The sequence below is a fragment of the Enhydra lutris genome, unplaced genomic scaffold (assembly GCF_002288905.1).
Source record: "Enhydra lutris kenyoni isolate GAN:26980312 unplaced genomic scaffold, ASM228890v2 scaffoldscaffold94, whole genome shotgun sequence".
Lineage (NCBI taxonomy): Eukaryota > Metazoa > Chordata > Mammalia > Carnivora > Mustelidae > Enhydra > Enhydra lutris.
Genome location: NW_019154178.1, coordinates 3,714,013 through 3,735,194, shown reverse-complemented (window position 1 = coordinate 3,735,194; position 21,182 = coordinate 3,714,013). Strand labels below are relative to the sequence as shown.

General features: G+C 45.7%; 1 protein-coding gene across 1 annotated transcript in view; it reads left to right on the top strand.

Moving 5' to 3' along the window:
• Positions 1-21,182, top strand: part of LOC111138834 (spectrin alpha, erythrocytic 1) — a 65,825-nt gene that overhangs the window by 25,876 nt on the left and 18,767 nt on the right. The window contains 19 exon segments of the mRNA XM_022490736.1: positions 1,237-1,374; positions 2,317-2,468; positions 3,050-3,236; positions 4,465-4,566; positions 5,533-5,624; positions 6,356-6,500; positions 7,287-7,468; positions 10,199-10,298; positions 10,412-10,609; positions 11,372-11,515; positions 12,121-12,224; positions 12,711-12,873; positions 13,130-13,261; positions 13,778-13,915; positions 14,092-14,196; positions 15,257-15,465; positions 16,951-17,071; positions 17,609-17,730; positions 18,545-18,677. Coding sequence (XP_022346444.1) covers positions 1,237-1,374; positions 2,317-2,468; positions 3,050-3,236; positions 4,465-4,566; positions 5,533-5,624; positions 6,356-6,500; positions 7,287-7,468; positions 10,199-10,298; positions 10,412-10,609; positions 11,372-11,515; positions 12,121-12,224; positions 12,711-12,873; positions 13,130-13,261; positions 13,778-13,915; positions 14,092-14,196; positions 15,257-15,465; positions 16,951-17,071; positions 17,609-17,730; positions 18,545-18,677 — 2,667 coding nt within the window.

Genomic DNA, 21,182 nt, shown 5'->3' with positions numbered 1-21,182 from the left:
AGAAAGTTCGGCAAATAGGAGCACGTGACAGACATACGGACAGGAGGAAGGGTCTCCGGGCAAGGAGCTCCCCTCACCAGAAATAAAACTGTTGGACGGTAGGAGGATCCTCACGGCTGAGGTGAACCAGTTTCTCTGGTTGTTTTTAAGATGGTTTACCGCGTAGGTGAGGAGGGCCTTTCTAGTCAATAAGGTATGAGCGCGAAGACACGAAAGCCCAGAATACTCAGGTGTGTTTGGGAAATGGTCCTGCGAGTGCCGGAGAATGTGGAGAGGGTCAGGAGCGCGCCCGCGCGCAGAGCCTGTCCTGAACCGCCGCGCGGCTGGGACCCGCAGAGTGACGGGGGCGCCTCCTTGCGGTAGTGGAAGGAAAGAGAGAGGCTCTGGGTTCACCCTGGGAGCAGACCGCAGCTGTGGGTGGGACATGGCGGGTGACCGTGCGCGCGGAGCCTGCGTGCGTGCCTTCCTCAGGAACAGGTGGGAGAGCGCGTTGTGCTTGGTGAGCACACACAGTGCTCCAAGGATATAAAATCGGGAGGGTCTGTAAGGGAGGCGCACACCTTCCACTCTGACGGGGAGCAGGCGTGGGCCATGGCTGCAAAGGCGTGTGGTACTCCGTTCGTTCTCTCAGAGACATTTGCATAAAGTACAAATCAGAGAAGGCTACACCTTGGAGAGCAGGTTGCTTGCTAAAGAGAGGTCCAGGATCTCTGACCCCAGCTTACGGTGTCGCTTTTTATAATTCTGTGGGCTTTCCTGTGCTCTAGGTCATCCATCTCTTAAAAAAAAAAAATCCACTTTTCACTGATGTAATAATTTAAGGGTGAAGGGTTGGAAGGGTTGTCAGTGAAGGCCTGGGAAAGGCAGAAGGCCATGAGAGAGAGTGGGTTTTTCACTTTCTCGAAGAGTCTTCTAAAATGTTGGGGCGTAGAAACCTTTATTACCTGCTTTACACCCTGGAGGCTCAGAGCACTCCCTATGTTTCTGACAAACTACACACTCAGTGACTCGTTATGTGTTCATGTTTCCTGGCCCGCCTGTCCCCTCAAGGGTCAGGGCGGCACCGTGTGTCTGAGAATGGCTCATTACAGTCTCCCTCTGGCTGGCGGCTGTGTGGGACGGCCCAGCCCGAGGCTCTCCTCTCCCGTCAGCCGGGCATGGCTCCCCACCGAGGGGCTGGAGAGAGACAGGTTTCAAGCCGGTGACTGATGGGATCTGCTTCCTGCTCTCGTCCAGCAGCAGCAGGCCGCGCCTGTGGAGGGAGCCGCTCGAGAACAGAGGGTAGTGGCTTTATACGACTTCCAGGCCCGCAGCAACCGCGAAGTCACCATGAAGAAAGGCGACGTCTTAACTCTGCTCAGTTCCATCAACAAGGTGACCTTTCCTTCTAACCTTCTTCCCATCAGCAAGACAGCTCCCCCACGGTCAACCCTCCCAGCCCTGCCAGATATCCATATTTTGCCCAAAGAACATTTTTCTATGGCTGTCTCTCTTAAATCACCATAATTTATTAAGCAGCATCTTTCCTTCAGGTATTTTGTAAGGTCTTGTGTATATCCTTTGGGGTTATACTGTTAATTATAGCGAAAAAAAATGAAGACTCAAGAAGCCTAAGTAAGTTGCCCAAAGACATAGAAACTATGAATGGCAATTCTGTGATCCTAATTTATCCCTTTCTCCTCATCTCTGCTTGTCCCTCCTTCATGCCAATAGTCCCAGTGCTGGAACAACAATGGCCAGGGTGAGGAGGAACCTGGAAAAAAGAGAAGTTTTTTGTTAACTCGGTTTTCTTTAAAGTGTGAGGAATAGGTCTGTGAAAGAGCCTGTGAGAATAGGGACAAAATATCGGCTCTTTTCATACGCTCTCAGATGATTTTTTTTTCATTGCAATAATTTCCAAAAATTATTGGGAAGAAAAGAAGAGAGTCTAGGATATTGTTGTGCTGGGGCGAGTGAATTTTTGAGAGGCAGGATGGATGGTCCATGAGCAAATAAGCTACATGCCAGTCCCATTTTCTCCCTGCTCAGCCTTCTCCCCGTCATCACGTAGTGCCCCAAGGACACTGAATCTGGAGTGTTTGTTCGGTAACACCCCAGATTGCTCTGTGGGGCCCAGGGTGATACTGGAACACAAAACATCCACGAGCGAATTTTAAGGCCGTGCACAATTTTTAGGTGCTCTGGGAGAGGTGGGGAGGAGAGGCCCATGCCCACCATAGTCTGCCTGTGCCTGCAGACTTAGTTCTAAGAGTTGAAGCCTCTCCTATTTGTGGTTTTTCAAGAACTAAAGGAGTGGGGATCTTTCTCCCTCTCCAGGACTGGTGGAAGGTGGAATCTGGTGACCACCAAGGCTTTGTGCCTGCTGTCTATGTCAGGAAACTGGCCCAGGACGAACTGCCCCCGCCCCCGCAGCGGCAACGAGAAGACCCGAGCAGCATCGCCCAGCGCCAGGAGCACATTGAGAACCAGTACGTTTTAGAAGCAGGAGAACTGGACAGCACTTGGCTGAGTATTTCTTATTGGCAAAGACACTTCTCATGACTCTGTGGTTAGATTAACGATGCCATTGTAAATTCTCAGATTTTATGAGCTAAAAGTCAACTTTGGGTTCTTGAAAAACTTCAGTTTTTGTATGAGAATGATTAAGGCAATTGCCTGAGGTCAGGCACTTCATGGAGCCACTCCTGGTTGCCTGCCCAGCACTCTGAGGTCATCGAAGTCTTCTGACTTCCACGTGAACTTAATTATTCCACCAGCTTCTCAACCAGGTGTTGGCTGGCATGTGAACATCTCACATTTATAGAATAGGGGAGGTGTGATGCCAGTCACACTATTGGAACACTGACATTTGTGTTATTTTTAATGGAACCCTGTGTGTTTGTCTCTCTGCTCTCTGTTTCCTCCCAGCTTTATTTCCTCCTCTCCTCCATTCTTTGTTTGATTTTCCCTCTCTCTTCTTCTTGTTCCTTTTACTCTCCCTGCTTCCACTCCTCAGCGTTTCTTCCATGTCTCACAACACCATTCCCAGTCTCTCTCTTTGTGCACACAGGTACCGCTCCCTCCTTGAGAGGGCAGAGGAGCGCAGGCGGCGTCTGCTGCAACGCTACAACGAGTTTTTGCTGGCCTACGAGGCGGGCGACATGCTAGAGTGGATCCAAGAGAAGAAGGCAGAGAACACTGGGGTGGAGCTAGAGGATGTCTGGGAGCTGCAGAAGAAGTTCGACGAGTTCCAAACGGTGAGAATGAGCAACCTTCTCCTCCAGATGGCTTCGGACAGTGACCTTACTTCCGTTTATCCCACATGTTCTCCTAAGTGGTTCCTCAACTTCACATCTGCTAAATATCTTTCCCAGAGCTGCTGAGAGTCCCACATTTCAGATCTCTATGAGACGTGAAAGGGAAATACAGAGGGATTAGTGGCCTTGGCTCTGCAGCCTACAGTCCCTGCCACTCCCAGGCCCTCCTGGTCTCCCTGAGCTCTTTAGCACTCATCCCACACCATGCTTCGTTCTGGGATCCCAGGTTGAGGTGGGAGGCTATGGGACTCTTCAGAAGCTCTTAATTATGGGACAGAAGCTGAGATGGGAAGGTGGGAAGAACTTATAGCTAGTTTCTAAGTTTCTACCCGCCTGAAACAATCCATCCTCCGTTCTCACAGACTCATCCCATATGTTAGCTAGCAGTGAATATAAACCTCTTCCTTCCTCTCTTTACCTTATGAAGTTTTCTATATAGAATTTAAAGACCCACATGGGTAGATGATACATAGATAGATAGATAAACGAATGGATAGAGAGATGATAGATGATTGATATATGGATAGATGGATGGATGGACAGATGAATGGATGGATAGATAGATGATAGATACTTAGATAGATGATGGATGGATGAACAGAGATAGGTAAATAGGGATTTTATATACACATATAGAATATATAAGGAGAGAGGAAAGTGAAATAAAGGGAAGCAAGGACAAAATTATGAAAGAACACCAGGAATGACACTCCCATGAGGAAGCTCATTTAGAGGCCTTTGTAAAATGTAACGGATGATCTCAACCCCATAAGCATCGTGATGAGCTCCTCAGAGCTATTTCTTATAACACGCCTTAACACAAGCAGATTACAACTTAGCCCATGAAATTCTATAGAGGGCAGAGGAGTTTCTGTTGGTAGGAAAGCACAGGCTGCAGCTTAGGTAAATCAGAAGAGATTGTTCAGAAATCTCAGAAGTTGGATGTGCTCCACACTCCAGAAAAATGGCAGCTCTCTTGCCAAGTTCTCAATAGCCAGTGGGGTCAGGGAGTTTAAAACTCCTCTTCTTAGTGGCAGATTGGAGGGTGGCTTCTTGTGCATTGCATATGAGGTTAACGATATTAATATTTAGGGCAGAGGGGGGCAGGCAGGTATGAAGATTCCTGAGAAGGGGATTTATGCTGTTTTGGACAAATTTTCCCACCCAGGATTTGAAGGCCAATGAGCCTCGGCTGAGGGATATCAACAAGGTGGCCGATGATCTTCTATTCGAAAAGCTTCTAACACCAGAAGGAGCTCAAATACGGCAGGTAAGTAGAACTCCTGCCATGGTTTCCTCACTGCCCGACTGAGCTCGGGGGCCACATTGCGCTTTGATGCACTCAACTTCATGTTCCACAGATCAGCTAGGACAGGCGGAAGATAGAAAGCCGGCTTCAGGAAAGGTCAAAGACGATAGCTCAAGCAGTCCACCCGTGTATGTATTTAAACTGATCTGAAATCTATAAATTGCAACACATGTGTCCCTCCTCCCCACATCTTCACTTACAGACACAGAAAATTCATGCTCATACACACGAATATAAAGAAAATGTAGGTAAGAAGTTATAGCAGTGGAAAGGGGCTGGTCAGGAAAGCTGACTAGAAGAGACAGACACTGATAAAATGTGATGAAAAAAGAAGAAAAACACAGGTCAGTACAGAGGAGAGGTGGGATATTCTAGACCTGATTTAGACTGGGACCCTTTGTTCCATGGAAGATCAAAGGAGCATGAGTGGGATGTCTAGTCCAGCTCTCTGGGTTGTCATAAACCAGGGAAGAGGAGTTCTCTGCCTCTTTTCAGGTGGTTGAGGTGGAGTAGGAGGGAGAAGAGATGTGTGTAGGAGTAATGCATGTGCTCTCTGCGGAAAGTTGAGCTCTAAGTGGTGGCCTGGTTTGGTCCATTCAGGCTGCATAAATATAAAAGCTGCTAGCTACCAAGGCAACATGCCGTACCCACCTTCTGGACGTTGATATGTAGTCTCTGTAGCAGTCAATGTCGGTTGCTGCTCTAGGGTTGGGTTTCCATTCTGGAACATCATTTGGGGAGGGAAACATCCCTTTGTCAACTGCATGAATGAGGGCCAAGCACTCCAGAGAGGAAAGAAACCTATTGAAGTTTCTGAAGTAGATCACACAACAACCACGAGCATTCAAACATCATTGGGTCTTTGAACAACACTGAGCCACCTGAGTTAGCTTTCTAGCCAACACCCGTTGTGTCTGCCTCTTCTAGGAGTTGAATACTCGCTGGAACTCCTTGCAGAGCCTCGCGGAGGAGCAGCGCCAGCTGCTGGGCAGTGCCCACGCTGTCCAGGTGTTTCAAAGGTGAGATGGTAACCCTGAGAGGCAGTGCTGCTCTAGAACCCACTCGAAAGCCCAAGTCTGATTGCTGCAGGAGAGGCATCGCTATTACTAGAACACGCAGAGACTAGATCGGGGGAGGTCAGGTGATGGGGTCCTCCCAGACAACCAGCTCTAATTTTCTAGTGCCTGGTCTTGGATCCTGATGCGTAAGTAGCAGTTTTCATGATAGGTAATGAAACTCAGAGTAGAGATAAGAGGTTTATGTAATTTGTTTCAGAGCTAGCCATAGACAGCAGCCAGCCACAGATACCACATTGGTTTCAACTGTTGATTCAAACCTTTTTTTATGTCTGATTCCAAATCTGTGTCTGCACACACATAGCTCAGCAAGCGAGCGAGCGAGCAAATGGTAACCAGACACCTTCGCCGGGTATAAATGTAGTTTTGAGTGTTTGGAGCAGGAAAACAGAGATGCAGAGTTTGGTTGGACATTCAGGTCCTCTGGCCCGGACAGGCTGCACCCGTTAGTAGCGGTCTAACCTTGAGCAGATAGCCTCCTTAAGGCTCTGGTCTTGCCTGTGGAAAGTGGTCACAGTAGCTATGCCTCAAGTCGTAGCTGGAAGGATGAAGTGAGCCTATGTTCTAGTATATCAGGAAGGGGGGCGGGGATGAGTAGAAAGGACGTCCCTGGAGTCAGCTGGGCTGCCTGTGGAACACACTGTCACCCTCAATCCTTCACTCTCGTGAGCCAGAGAAGCAGATGAGATGAAGGAGCAGATTGAGAAGAAGCGCCAGGCCCTCCAGGTGGCCGATCCCGGCTCAGACCTGTTCAGCGTTCAGGCCCTTCAGCGGCAGCATGAGATCTTTGAGAGAGACTTCATGCCTCTGGGAGAAAAGGTGGGACACTCACTCCCAAGCTGTTCCAACACATCCCTCTTCACATCGACACCTCTGTGTGGCCTCCTCTGTGTTTCTATTCCCCAGTCCCTCCTCTCATGTCTCTCTTTGTCTTACTCCGTACTTGATCTTGTACCTGTCCCTAAGACGAGGACACCAAAGGACATGGCCAGGACCTCAGAACATGGAGGGAAAACATCCTGAAATGACCTCTACTGTCCAAGCACCTCTTAGTGGCTTCCAAGTGCCTAAACCGTATAGAAGGCCCTCAGCCTCAGACCAGGAGGTACTGGCCACCCCCAGGATGGCCTGGGCTGGGCGTGTTGCAGTTTTCTTCATAAGGAACTGACAGAACTTAATCCTGCTTGACCTACAAGAAAGCTCTGGAACTTGCGAGATGCACTCTGGGATAAATCAGGGGCATCCTGGCGTTATCTTGCAGAGCAGAAAAGGCACAGAAAATATCTATATTGAAAAGGTCTTCACATTAAAAGTCAGGACGCTTGGGTGCAAAGTTGACCTTGCCACTTATCAACAGGTTCACTTAACCATCTGCCCAACACCCTCTCATCTTAAAAAGAAGTTTGGTAATGTCGAGTTTGACTACTTGAGGGAGTTACCATGTGTACTGAAAGGGTTGGCACTATCTTATGAAGTGGCAAAATGTTCTCTTACCTCCCTGAAGTCTACTTGAGGAGTGAGCATTGCCAGGGCTCAGAAGTGGTATTTCACTAAGATTAGCTACGGCTCTCACTGCTGATTTTCAGAGCTCTTGTATCTCTTCAGGTGACCATGCTGGTGGAGACAGCAGAGCGGCTCAGTGAGTCCCACCCAGATGCTGCTGATGACCTGCGGAGGCAGGGAACAGAGCTGAAGGAGGCATGGGACAACCTGCTGAAGGGCTCGGAGGAGCGGAAGGAGAACTTAAATGAGGCCCAGAAATTCTACACCTTCCTTATGCGAGCCAGGTAAAGCTCCAAAGGCAGGCTCCATCAGGTGGGGTGGGCGATGCCCACATTTGGCCCCGTGCAGAGCTTCTAGGAGCAATCTGGTTATAGGTGCTCTTTACTCCTAGTTTGGAGGGTATGTCCACATCCAGATCATACCTTGGTCGAGGCACAGAAAGCATAGCCCCAGTAGTTCAAGCCATAGAGTACCTAAGTTTGAACGAACGTGACACCACTGAGGCCAGTCAAGTCAGCCTAGAGCACATATGCTACATAGGTGCTGTGTGGAGTGGTGTAGACGACGGGCATTTTCTTCCTACTGGAAAGACAGAGAAGAGCACAGATACCCACAGTCGAACGCAATACAGCCCAAACGCGCATCCTAACAAATGCACAGAACTAGCATGGAAAGGTACGAGGTTAAGAATGGTATAGTATGTTCAGGAAGTGGGGGCAGCCGGAGCACAAGTTTGCATATCAGAGGGCTCAAGACAACTGTTGGGGCATAAGCTCAGACATGTTAAGATAAAATCCCGAGAGCCTCCGTTGCCTTACTAGAGACCCTAGACGTTATCACAGTGGAGCAAATAGACACTTTATCTGTGGAACAGCTTCCATGTTCTGCCCCATCACCACCGTCTGCTGGGAGGAGCATTTGGAACCAAGGATCCAAGAAGTAGTTCCTCACAATGTTATACTTTTGGGAAAAAAAAAAATTATTTACTTTTGGTAAATAATTGCAATTCCTCTTGGCAATCTCCTCCCCACTTTGGCATCTCTGGGAGGCTGTAGTTTTTCATACAATATAAATAAATAGTGTCCACAGCCACCCCCAAATCATACCTGCTCACAGCTCTCTGGACATACAGATTCTGCTCTGACTTCAGACTCAAGTCAGATGCTGCCTCCTTCCCTTTGTGAACTCTACTCTTCAGTAGGCAGCGGTAATATTCCCTCCATTCGAGCAACCCTGACACGGCTTTTATCTCTTTATGACCCTCTGCTTTCCAGGCTGTTTTTGAAACAATAGGTTTTAGCCTCTTGTGTTTTGTTTGCTTTTTTTTTTTTTTTTTTTCCTTTACTCTAAAGTGTGAATTCCTCTTCTGCAATGTTTGGTACTTAGTAAGTACCCAGTGAAACTTAGTTGTTTAAGTGAATACATGAGTTTATAAAAGAAAAGACCCTTCTGCCCTAGAGTAGATGTTTGTTTTTTCTTCAGCAAGAAGAAGGAGTCTCTGTATGTGATGCTAATATGGGCATCACAGAGAATTGCAAATGAGTGCATTGTTACCTGATATTTATCCTCTGGGTCATGGACCTTAGCTCTCCTTGTCATTCTCCTTGACTGCTGACGGTAAGAAGTGGGCCCTGGTCTCATCAACAGCATGGAGAGAGAGAGAGAGGGAGAGAGAGAGAGAGAGAGTTTACATAAATGCGTGTGTACATGCATGAGTGTGTGTGCATGTGTGTGTGTGTATGTGTGCATGCATGCTGGGAATCAAAGTAAGAATAAAGACATACCTTCCTGAGATTCCATAGAGAATGGATCCTTAAACCCAAGAATTTACTCCTTATGTACAAGAATCATTTAGAGTAATGGAGTATGTATTGGTCGAGGATTTGAGTGTCTGGGTTCTTCCCAGTCGTCTGTTTTTATTTCTATTACGTGGACAAATCACTTACACTCTCTAGGCTGACCTCCTCATCTCCAAACTGAAAACGGAAGAGTTCCCAGAATTCTCTGCTGGATTATTACAAGAACGGAAAGAGACAATACATGCGAAGACATTTTCAAACATAAGGGATTGCCATTATTAAGTCAAAGAGTGTAAACAACAGAATTCAGTGATTCATCACTTACACACAACACCCAGTGCTCATCACAACTGTCCATCCTCCATCTAGCCACCCCCACCCACCTCCCTCCGTCAACCCTCAGTTTGTTCTTTATAGTTGTGAGTCTTTTACAGTTTTCTTCCCTCTTTCTTTCTTTCCTCCCCCCCCAATGCTCATCTGTCTTCTTTCTTAAATTCCACATATGAGTGAAATCATATGGTATATGTTTTTCTCTGACTTATTTGCTTAACATAATACACTCTAGCCCCAGTCATGTCATTGCAAATGGAAGATTTCATTCTTTTTGATGGCTGAGTAATATTCCATTGTATATAAACACCACATCTTTATCCATTTATCAGTCAATGGACATTTGGGCTGTCTCCATAGTTTGGCTATTGTTGATAATGCTGTTGAAAACATTGGGGTGCAGGCACCCCTTCTAATATTAACTAACTAGAATTTATGTAAAACTTTGAAAAAAATAAAGGCTTTCAAAATAAAAAAAAGGAAACGTTTCCAATTGGTTTCTAGTAAATCATCTTTATCACACTTGTCTTCTTCCTGATTTTCCTTTTACTTGGAATTTTTCTTAGGCATTGTTATCAAATTCGAGAAAGTGTCTGTCTTCATCTCTATAATTTTATATTTTTATCTATTTCATTTTAAAGATTATTTTCATTCCTTATACACAAGAAGATTCATGTGCAATGAATTTACAATAATAAATTCGCTTTTTAAAACAAGCAAACAAAAACCAGTGTGAACAACAAACCTAAGGTCCGTGAAGCATATAAAGCCAGATGGAAGGTGTGAATTCGGAAATATTTTCTAGGGAGGAAAAAGCCAAGGACGGATAGCCTTGTTGCAAGCTGCTCGGATTTCTTGTCAATCTAAATACGTTTATTTCTCTAGGGACCTGGAGAACTGGATCAGTAACATTGGTGGCTTGGTGTCCTCAGAGGAGCTGGCTGAAGATTTAATCGGCACGGAGATCCTGCTGGAGAGACACCAGGTCTGGCTACAAAATCCACAGCCACTGATCACATGACCTCCCACCCTTTCCTCACTTTGCAACATTGTTGAGATGCCCCTGGTGCCACCAGCCTCTTCCCTTTTCCAACACAGGAGCGTCGTGCTGACATGGAGGCTGAAGCGCCCACCTTCCAGGCCTTAGAAGACTTCGGTGCAGAACTTATAAGCAGTGGGCACCGTTCCAGTCCTGAAATTGAAGAAAAGCTTGAGGCGGTCAGGCTAAAGAAGGACGACTTGGAGAAAGCCTGGAAACAACGCAAGAGGATATTGGATCAGTGTCTGGAGTTGCAGGTAAAGCACACTTGACCCCGTTAAGAAGGATTAAGCTCAGTTTCTTCCTTCTGTGCAAGTTTGCACAGTTCCTACGGGTGCTCATGTCACTGGGCTTGCCATCCTGGAGGCACAAGAGCGTTTCTTGGCTCTCCGCCATTGTGCTCTCAACATCGTGGTGTTCTCTGCTCATATCCCTGTTAGAAGGACCAAAGTGGGGATCTGCTTTTGGCACAAGAGAGGGTGATTATAATGTATTTATTGATTGAGAGTTTGGTTGATTGATTCTTGTTGAGAACCTGCTGGGTGTGGAGTCCTGGAAACACAAAGATTAGTAACATAACATCCTTTTTCTGAAGTAGTGAAATTAGATGTGTAGACAGACCATTCAGGAACAGAAAGTGATTATTAATAAAACAAAATGATGAGCATTTTGAGGCTAAAGAAGTCTGAGTGATTAGTGCCAGTGATGGAAGAGACGAGCGGATTACTGGTGGCCCTGAGGGTCATGGTTATGATGGTCCTAAAGCAATAACCAGCCAGCATCTGCTAGGTGCAGCATATGGGAAATGCACTAGGGGAATGGAGTGTAGCTTAAACAGAAGCAATGTGTTCTCAGGGAAGAGTAAAAGGTACAAAATAACTGAGATCAACTGTGTGAATGTTTCTTGGAAGAACATAAGCAACCCATACGGGATCCCTTATATTAGTGTTGTAGGAGAAAAAGAGATCATTCCCTCTGTCCCCTGGATTGGATGTAACTTCTACCTTCATTTCCCATAGTTGTTCCACGGGAGCTGTGATCAGGCTGAGAGCTGGATGCTGGCGCGCGAGAATTTCCTGAGGTCAGAAGGCCATAGTTCCTTAGACACTCTAGCGGCCTTGGAGAAGAAACGGGATGATCTGGACGAAGCAATCGCTTCCCAGGTAATAACGACCAATGCAAGAGTTCCAATAACAAATATTAGTAATGATAACAACGATTCTATACATGTATGTGGTTTTGTGATTTACAAGTATCTTAATTCCCATTTGCTTCTTAGAGAAAACTCTGAGGTAGACAGGGCAGTTCACATGGTGGCTTAGTCTTAACTCAAGTCACTCATGGTCTCAGACCAACTTACCGCCAGCCCAGCCTTTTACAAGTTAACTTTTAGAATTGGAAGTGACTTTATATATTGCTTATGCTAACATCCCACCCAATGCAGGAGTCACCCTCTGCCATGGTCATGGGAGGAGTCTGTTCTTTAGGGAGGTCAGTACCATAGGAACTCAGTACCATAGGAGCTCAGTATCGTAGGAGTCACTAACAGAAGAGTACATACCACAGGAGCCCATCTTAGTGTCACTACTAATGTTTCTACTCATGTTGAGTTAAAAACCAATTTCATGGCATTTACTCTCAGGCCCTTGTTTTGTTCCTCTTTGTGAAGCCACAAAGGGTGTCTTTGTCCTTTTCTAGGAAAGAGTCTGGGATTCCACTGAAGGCCTAACCTCCAGACATCTGGACATTTTTCTTTTCCTCTATTTAGGAAAACAAGATCACTGAGCTAGACCATGTTGTAGAGCGGCTCATAGAGGATGACCACTATGCCAAGGAGGAGATTGCTGCTCGGTTCCAACGGGTGCAAGACAGGTCAGGCCTGAGCAGGTGTTCTGTGAGCTAAGGAAGATGTAGCAGAGTGGCTTTTTGCTAGCATGGAGGATGGAGGTCACATTCTCAGTTCTTTTCATTTCTAAATGCCTAAAACTATCTTGACACTTGGAAACATTCCTGATCTAGACTCACAGAATGAAAGGCATGGAATACAGCTTAAAAATTACTGACTTAACCAGTGTGTTTTATATTTGAAAATAATGAGACTATGCACCAACTAAACCTATGTGCATAATATGTAATATTAGATGCAATATATATATTATATAATATGTATATGTACACTCTCTGTAATATTATAATATATAGTATATAACTAAATAATATATAGCTATGTTATATATAGCATGCAGATCTGTAAAGAACGAGAGAAGGGACAGGTTGGCAAATGAGAAGATTGCAGATATGGCATCAAAGCTAGCTGGAAGGCTCGAGGGCAGAGAGCGATCTAGTCTCTTCCTCCAGATGGAATGCTCTCAAAGAACTGCTGACTGCTGAGCTGAAAAAACTTGGTGCCTATGCTGACCTCAAAAAATTCCACCATGACCTTGAGGACCTGGAGGAATGGATCAGCGAGATGCTACCCATAGCCTGCGATGAATCCTACAAAGATCCCACCAACATTCAGGCAAGTTTGAAATAGGAATCTTGGAAAACTCTAGCATATCCAGATTGTTGGATTAAGGGTCACCTCCCTACACAAAACTCTTGCTCACTGTTGAGATCACTGCTAGCCCTCAGGGGCTTCTGAGTCGAACATGAAGGGGTGGGTCCTTCGGAAGCCCCCGTTCATTATGACAGAACATTACTTCTTCTTTGAAACGGAATTTATCTATATTGCTTCCCTAGATTACAAGCTAATTTAGTTTCTGCTTTCCCTTCAGAGAAAATTCCTGAAGCACCAGGCTTTTGAAAAAGAGGTCCTGGGCCGAGCTGATGAGGTAGAGGGAGTCCTCAGACTGGGGGAATCTCTGATTGACCAGAAGGCATGTGACATCAGTGAAGAGACCATGAAGGTGGGGATTCTGCTCAGGGTGGTTTGGGCTAAAGGCATGTGAAGAGAAGCCTCTTCTTCCTTCAACGTTTCCGTGGGTGGGGATGTGGAGTGTGTTCTTTGGTTAGTGATCTTTCCTCTGGCTGCCACGTAACGAAGGCAGGAAACCATGATGCTCAGACCTTATCACTTCTGTCAAACTCAGTAGTTAGAACTCTGATAAAGTTTTAGACCTAATTCCTAAGTGTTGTCATGCTTGTTTGATGTTTTCTATCCCTACTGCCAAGAGTTTTGGCACTTAGGCAGGCACCAGTCTCTCTAAGAAGCCCAGGATGCTTTCCTCAAACTTTCTTCCAACACCTCCTATTGTTTCCCAGACTAACTAACTAACTAACTAACTGGTTAAAAATGTATAGCATTCAAGGGTTGGTGGATTTTGGCTAGTCCCTGGCTCCTAGCCCCCTCCAGTATCCTTTGAAGTTGTCACAAGACTCAGGATCCTAAAGACCATAGTGATCCCCCAATTTCTTTGGGTTAGGGTCAATTGAAAGAGCTGGAAGACCACTGGAACTACCTGCTTGAGAAGACAACTGACAAAGGACAGAAGCTCGAAGAGGCGAGTCGCCAACAGAGGTTCAACACGGGCATCCAAGACTTTAAGTTCTGGCTCTCAGAGGTAATTGCACTCGGAATGGTGGGGGATGTGAGTTTAATAAATACGTGCCAGTAAATGGATTATGCATGAACAATTTCCTTGACTTTCTTGGGAGAAGTTGGGGGACATGGTCGCTAATGTTCTCCTTAAAGGCAGTTTTCATCAGACAGCTTCATTGCATTCTCCTTTATTTGCAGGCGGAGACACTGCTGGCCATGAAAGATCAGGCCAGGGACTTAGCTTCAGCAGGAAACTTGCTCAAGAAACATCAGCTGTTGGAAACAGAGATGTTGGCCCGAAAGGTAAGCAGTGTTGGAATCTCACTCCTCTGGGCAGAATGGAAATGGTTCCGACTGCCCTCTTTCATCTTAGGAGGCCATTTGAAAATACTTTCTTGCAAAACTGACCTTAGCATTCTTAGCCAGCAGTCATTATAACCAGATCAAATCTGTGAGCTGCAGAGCTGTGACATTTCACTGCTAACCACTACCGTGAAACTACAGTTCTAAGGAAGAGAATCCAGGAAGGGGGTCCTAAAGCTATCTTGTCTACCTCTTAGTGATGCATTCATATAAACTCACCAGCTTCCAAAGCTCATATTTGATCTGGCCTTTGAAAGAAAGTTTATTTTACATAATTATAGAGAGCAAAAAAAAAAAATCAGAGTGTGATGTCATGTACAATGAAGTTGAACTATATATACACTCTGGACATTCACTGGAGAATTCCATTTGCCTTCCAACATCAAGCAGAAGAGTGTCTTGGGGGCAGTGATAAACATGTTGGCAGGTGTTGATTTCACCCTGGAGAAATTTGTATGATCAGTTTTACTTGGTGGCAGAGGTGGACACAGAAAGGACAAGAAGTCAAAGGCTTTCTAAGTTCCAGAGCTTTAGGACTTGATGACATTCCCCACGACAACAGTAGAAGGGCAGACTTAGAATAAAAACAGACAGAAGAGCCTGGGTGTGCTCTGGACATGGCCACCCTAGAAATGTTATGGTAGAGTAGGTCTTCTTGAATACTTCTATCCATCAATCTGTGCCAGACTCAGTACTGTGAGGAACACAGTCCTGTTTGGAGACACGCACTTACACTCATTTTCTAGTTGGGAAGAGGAGGAAAAAGCAAGGGGGAATGTCAGAAGGTGAATGGACAGGTTGAGTATTATAGTCACGTTACCCGTCATGCTCTCTGATCTTGTCCCCATCCGAGCTGAGATAAAAGAGCATATCATCAAATTGACTATATTCAAAAAGAGTTTCTTTGACACAGTCTTTGAACCTGCACCAGTGTGGTTAAAGTCCAGGGGCTGTTTCATACCTGCATGTTCTGTTCACTGAGCATACCTGGAATTTCTAGGATGCACTCAAGGATCTGAATGAGTTGGCTGCTGAACTGCTCTCCAGTGGGACTTTCAATGTTGACCAGATTGTGGAGGAAAGGGATAATGTCAACGAGCGCTTCCTGAATGTCCAGGATTTGGCAGCTGCACACCATGAGAAACTCAAGGAGGCCTATGCCTTGTTCCAGTTCTTCCAGGACCTAGATGATGAGGAATCATGGATAGAGTATGTACGGCCGACTCACACTGCACCAATAACCAAAGAGAACAGATGATCTGCCCAACACGTTCCCATTTGGTGCTGAAATGAAATATATAATTGTTTCTTACAGTTGGTATTACCTCTAACCATGCTTGCTTTAGCCTAAAGTTAACATTGGTTTTATTCTTCTCAAATTACCTTGCTGTATGCAGGCAGAAGGAGACAGGCTTAGAGAAGTGGAGAGCAATTCACATACACTCTGGGAACAAAATTAAGTAACCGTGTATGCTTGCTTGTTCTAAACAGTTCATAGAATGTGTAATGCCTGAATGAAACAGCTGGGCCTTTATAACGTACTCAACTGATGAGATCCTTGTCATTAAAAAAAAAATTGTTGAAATTCTAGTTGGTTAACATGCAAAAAAAAAAAAATACAGTGCAACACTGGTTTCAGGAATTCAGTGATTCTTGACTTCCATATAATACCCAGGGCTCATCACAACAGGTACCCTCCTTAACCTCCATCACCCACCTAGCCCAGCTCCTGCACACCTCCCTCCATCAACCCTCAGTGTGTTTTCTGTCTTTAAGAGTCTTGTCTTTAAGAGTTTGTCTCCCTTTTTTTCTTTTTTCCCTTTCTGCCATGTTGATCTGTTTTGTTTCTTAAATTCCACATCTGAGCGAAATCATATGGTGTTTGCCTTTCTCTGACTTATTTTGCTCAGCACAATACCATCTAGCTCCATCCTGTGAATCTGAGAGGCCACCAAACTGCACACAGGACAACATCACCCAGTACCTGCCACGGTTTCATTACTAATTTCGCTTTTGTGGTAAAACGTGTGATTGAGAAAATCTTAGTAGATCCTATTATTTTCCCGACTTCCCATTTAACCTGCCTCATTGTGTTCCCCTTCTACAAGCCTGATGATTCTTTCTGGTAATCAATGAATTAGAGGGGAGCCTTGTGCATAGGGCAGCAAGGAGGACATCTCAGGAACTTCAGAAACAGTGAGATGATAGAATCTTGTCTGTGCTTTGTGGCAGCGGTCGAATGTTTTACACTCAACAGCCGTGGTTCCTACCGTATCAGCTTTTTATACCCATTCTACCTAAGTTCATTATTGATATTAATAGACAAAAATAATGAAGGCCATGAACGACCCATGAACATATGCACATAGGGTCGTTTATATGTGTGTGTGTATAATTTTCACACGTTTGGAAAGGGAATCATTAGTGTATGTTCTTGAGCAAAGAAGACAAGATGCACAGGTAGACAGGCGAGGGAATGGATGGGACGTGGGGACCACTATATCATTTTCATTTGTATTGTCAGAAGTTTTGCAGAAGACCTCTGGTGCTAATTATCTTTGTGGTTACGGACACCTGAGTGTTCCAGAATTTACCGCCTCCCCACCCCTAGCCACACACCCACTCTTAGAAAACCCGTGTTCTAGCATGACCTCACATGTCTAAAGTGCTATCCATTGCCTTCCTTGGTCTCAGGGAGAAGTTGTTACGTGTGAGCTCCCAGGACTATGGGAGGGACCTTCAGGGGGTTCAGAACTTGCTGAAGAAGCAGAAGCGCCTCGAGGGGGAGCTGGTTGCCCACGAGCCCACCATCCAGGTAGGAAGGGTTGAGGTCTGTGGATCGTAGGGTGATGCTGCACGAGGGGGAGGCAGCATGCAGGGCCACAGGGAGCTAGGCGTAGAGCTCACAGGCATTCTCCCCACCTCTGCACCTTGTCTCCTGTGAGCAGGATTCTGCCCAGGGTCCGTGCTTTTCCCTGGAAGGGACACTTTCAACACTGCAGGCACAGTTGTTGGTGACTCTGGTGCAGGCTGGGACATCTGGAAAAGTTGTACTTGAGCCGAGCCACAGGGAAGAAGACAGCTCTGCATTGCTCTGTGACCATGAATAATGCAGAAAGCAGGTCACGGAATGTAGCATAGTGCAGACACTGAAGTTAAACGAGGGGATATTTAGCATGGTGAACCTGACAGCAGGGGTCTTCATTCTCCCAAGATTTTCATGACCACCCCAAGTACCATAGAGTTTACGAATGACATAGAGGCCAGGAGGGGCTGACTACCTTGCCAGGGCACTCTAACTAAATGGGGAAGGTCTTCGGGGTAAGGTGACGTGGGTGTGTGTGTCCTTCAGAGTGTGCTGGATGCAGCAGACAGACTGGGAGATAAGGCTGCTGTGGGGCAAGAGGAGATCCAGGAGCGGCTGACTCAACTTTTTCAACACTGGGAGGAGCTCAAAGAGTTGGCCGCTGCTCGGTGAGTGGGGGATAGGGGGCCAAGCTGTCTTCCTGGGTTGCTGGTATTGGGCTTAGCGTTGGCTGCTCTCCCCAGCTCCCCTTCTCTGTTTATCATCAAAGTCCCTGCTCGGATGCCAGTCTGTCACGGAGCTTGCCCCCACGACCCCAGGGAGAGGCATGGAGGCTGCTGTGTCCGTGGTCCGAACACACGTCTGCTCCCACGCTTACTTGCTGTTGTCCTTCATCATTATGGGCCTCACGTGCCAATCCTTCACACCAGCTCACACCCTTGGGTCTGTCTTACTTTGTACAATCCCCCGCCCCAAGTTTAGCACTGTGTGCCCCTCGGAACGAAAGACCAAGGGGCTTTATTTTCTCCTGGAGAGCCACACAGCCATTGAGAACCCTGAAGCCACAAAGCCAAACAGAACAGTTTCTGTCTAGGATTCCATACCTACTGGTGGCAGGAAGACACGTCTTCCTGGGGAATACAAGGAAACTTCTAGCACTGTGAGCTGCCTTCACCGTCTAAGAGGAACTACAGTGCTCTGAGTGGAAAGAGACAGTACTTCACTGATGCTGTCTTCCAACTCTGATACGGGGCCCTCATGTTTGGACAAGTCTTCCTTCCCCTAACAAAGATTCCCAGAGAGCAGATGATGCCACAAAACAGAACTTCTGGGGCCAGGGCCTCCCCCGTTCACAGGAGCTCAGGCTGGACTGTTGTGAGGCTCAGGCCCACTGCAGCTGCCTTGTGCAGCTGTGCTAATCACGGTGCTCCCCTGAGTCCTGCTGTCTTCTCGTCCTCACTGAGGCTCCCTGACCTGTTGCAGAGGGCGTCGGCTGGAGGAATCCCTGGAGTACTTGGAATTCCTGCAGAATGCGGAGGAGGAGGAAGCTTGGATCAGTGAGAAGGAAGCTATGGTTACCCGAGGGGGCTCTGGAGACACACTGGCCATGACCCAGGTGAGCTGGAGGCTGAACGGCCAGTATCTTCCTTTTGTTTGAATCTTTTCTTAAGTAGTCAACACTTCATCTATGAAAAGAATCACGCTCTGGTGGGAGAAAAAGACGATGGAAATATGGATACTCCTGCCAGTTTTAAATATCTAAATCAAGGTCCAATGATGTGAGTAATTTGCCCAAGATCGTGGAATCAGTCAGGTGTGAAGGCAGGACTCAAAGCTCAGTCCCATGACTTAGGATCTTTCTGTGACTTCAAGTCATCGTTGTTACAGACCTTCCCTCGTAGGGGTAGGTTCCCTAAAGATTCCCTCAAATACTAATATTACACTGAATAGGAGAGATTCTTATGCCGGGGCATTGGTGGTGGTTTCTAGAAAATACAGTTTTAGCAGGGCTACCTGGCAGGTGCACCAGTTCCACAATTTAGAGACATCCTTATAAATACAGTGTAGAGTTTCCAATAAAGATGAGAACAAATGGTCCACATGATCTCAAGTTAATATGGATTTTTAAAGCTTCTGAGAGTGGTCATAAGAAAATAATGTTTTTGGGACCTTGACATCTGTGCCTACTAGCCTTATAACTTAGGGATTTACCAAGAATTCTCTGTGGGGATTAATTCCCTCTTATGTGATGACATAAGGAAAGGCTCACACTGGCAAGAGAAAGGTTAAAACCTACATAGCGTACAAGTCACACAACCGACCCCTTTCTTCTGAAAAGACTTTTGGGACATGTGCACCCATGAGACACATTTAAGTGGGTTAAGGTTTCACCTCAAATATTCCCAAAGGCTTCCCCTTTTTAAATGAAACCTTTGGTCTTGAGAATTGGGGACACACATGCAGTTGTAAGAATAAAGGGAGGTCCCATGCTACCATTTACCCAGGTTCCTCCAATGGCAGCATCTGCTGGGACACTGACCCTGAGGCAGTCAGGATGCAGCACATCATCATCTCCCCATTTACAGAGCACCCCTTCCCTCCAGCCCCCGCCCCATTCTTAGCCCTGGGCAACCACCAATCTGTTCTACGCCTCCACAATTTTTGACATCTCGAGAACGTGGTGTAAATGAGCTCACACGATATGTCCCTTTGGAGGGTTGGCTTCTCACACAGCATAATTGCCTGCTGATTGATTCAGTTGTGTGCAACCTCAGTGCCTTTCTCGTGACTGCTGGGTGGTATTTCATGGGATGGACGTACCAGTTAAATCTGCTCATCTGTTGAAGGGTATCGGTTTCCCCGTTTGGGCTGTTAGGAGTAGAGCTGCCTTTAATATTCATGCAGAGGCTTCCTCATAAACATGGGTTTCATTTCTCTGGAATAAATGTCCAGGAGTCCAACAGCTGGGTCATAGATTAGCAGCATGTTTGGTTTTGTAAAAGCAGTTAATAAATACATAAAAATACATACATACATAAAAATACATAATAAATACAAAAAATCTAAAAAAATACGTAAAAATCTTTCTGGAGAGGCTGTACCATGTTGTACACTGGCTGGCTGGGTGTGCGCGACTCTGGCTTCCTTCCCACCCTTGCAGGATCGCAATGTCATCACCATTATCTTAGGCAGTCTGCTAAGAGTGCAGGGTAGCTCATTGTGGTTTGAATGTGAATTTCCTTTATGGCAGATTTTTTATGTGCTTATTTGCCATCTCTATATTTTCTTCAGCGGAATGTCTCTTCTCCTCTGTTGCCCATTTTCTGGTCCAAATGATTGTTTGCTCTAACTGTTGACCTTCTGTGCTTTGTGTCAAATCTAAAAAAAATTTTGCCTAGTCCTGGATCTTGAAGATCTTTTCCTATGTCTTCTTCCAAAAGTTTAGAGTTTCGCATTTTAATGTTAATAATCCATTTAGAGCTCACTGTTGTCTGAGATGAGAGCTAGGGCACCCTTCATCTTTTTGCACAAGAACGTCCAGTGGCTCCAATGCTTTGTTCCACAGCGTCCCTTACGGCCAACACGCTGCTTTCACAACTACCCACACCACTGTAGATGATGTGTGGTTTTGTAGACAACGTAGAGTCGGATCAGATTTTTGAACCCATTCTGCCAATCCTGATCTTTCAATAGGAATTTTTATACCATCACATTCAGAAACTCATTTTAGTGAGAAGTTTTTGCACTAACATATGAATTCCAGGAAAAGATTATATGAAGCTTTTTTGCTAATCCTCCTATTACCTTAAGATATCTGTCTACCTAGCCCTTCTATGTCATCTTTCATAAAGAAAAACCTGACCTTCTGAGTGTTTGGTTTCCTGAGCTCATATGCACTGGCTAATAAGAGAAAAGAGAGTTGTTTACCTGCTGTTGAATTTCAATTTCTTTCCAGGAGAAGAGAAGAGGTTTCTGATCAACTTCTTGCAATCATGAGACACATAATAGATATATTTAAAATATGTTTTAAGCTTTGGCTTTATCAACTTTTTTTTTTTTTTTTTTTTTTAAAGATTTTATTTATTTATTTGTCAGAGAGAGAGAGGGAGAGCGAGCGAGC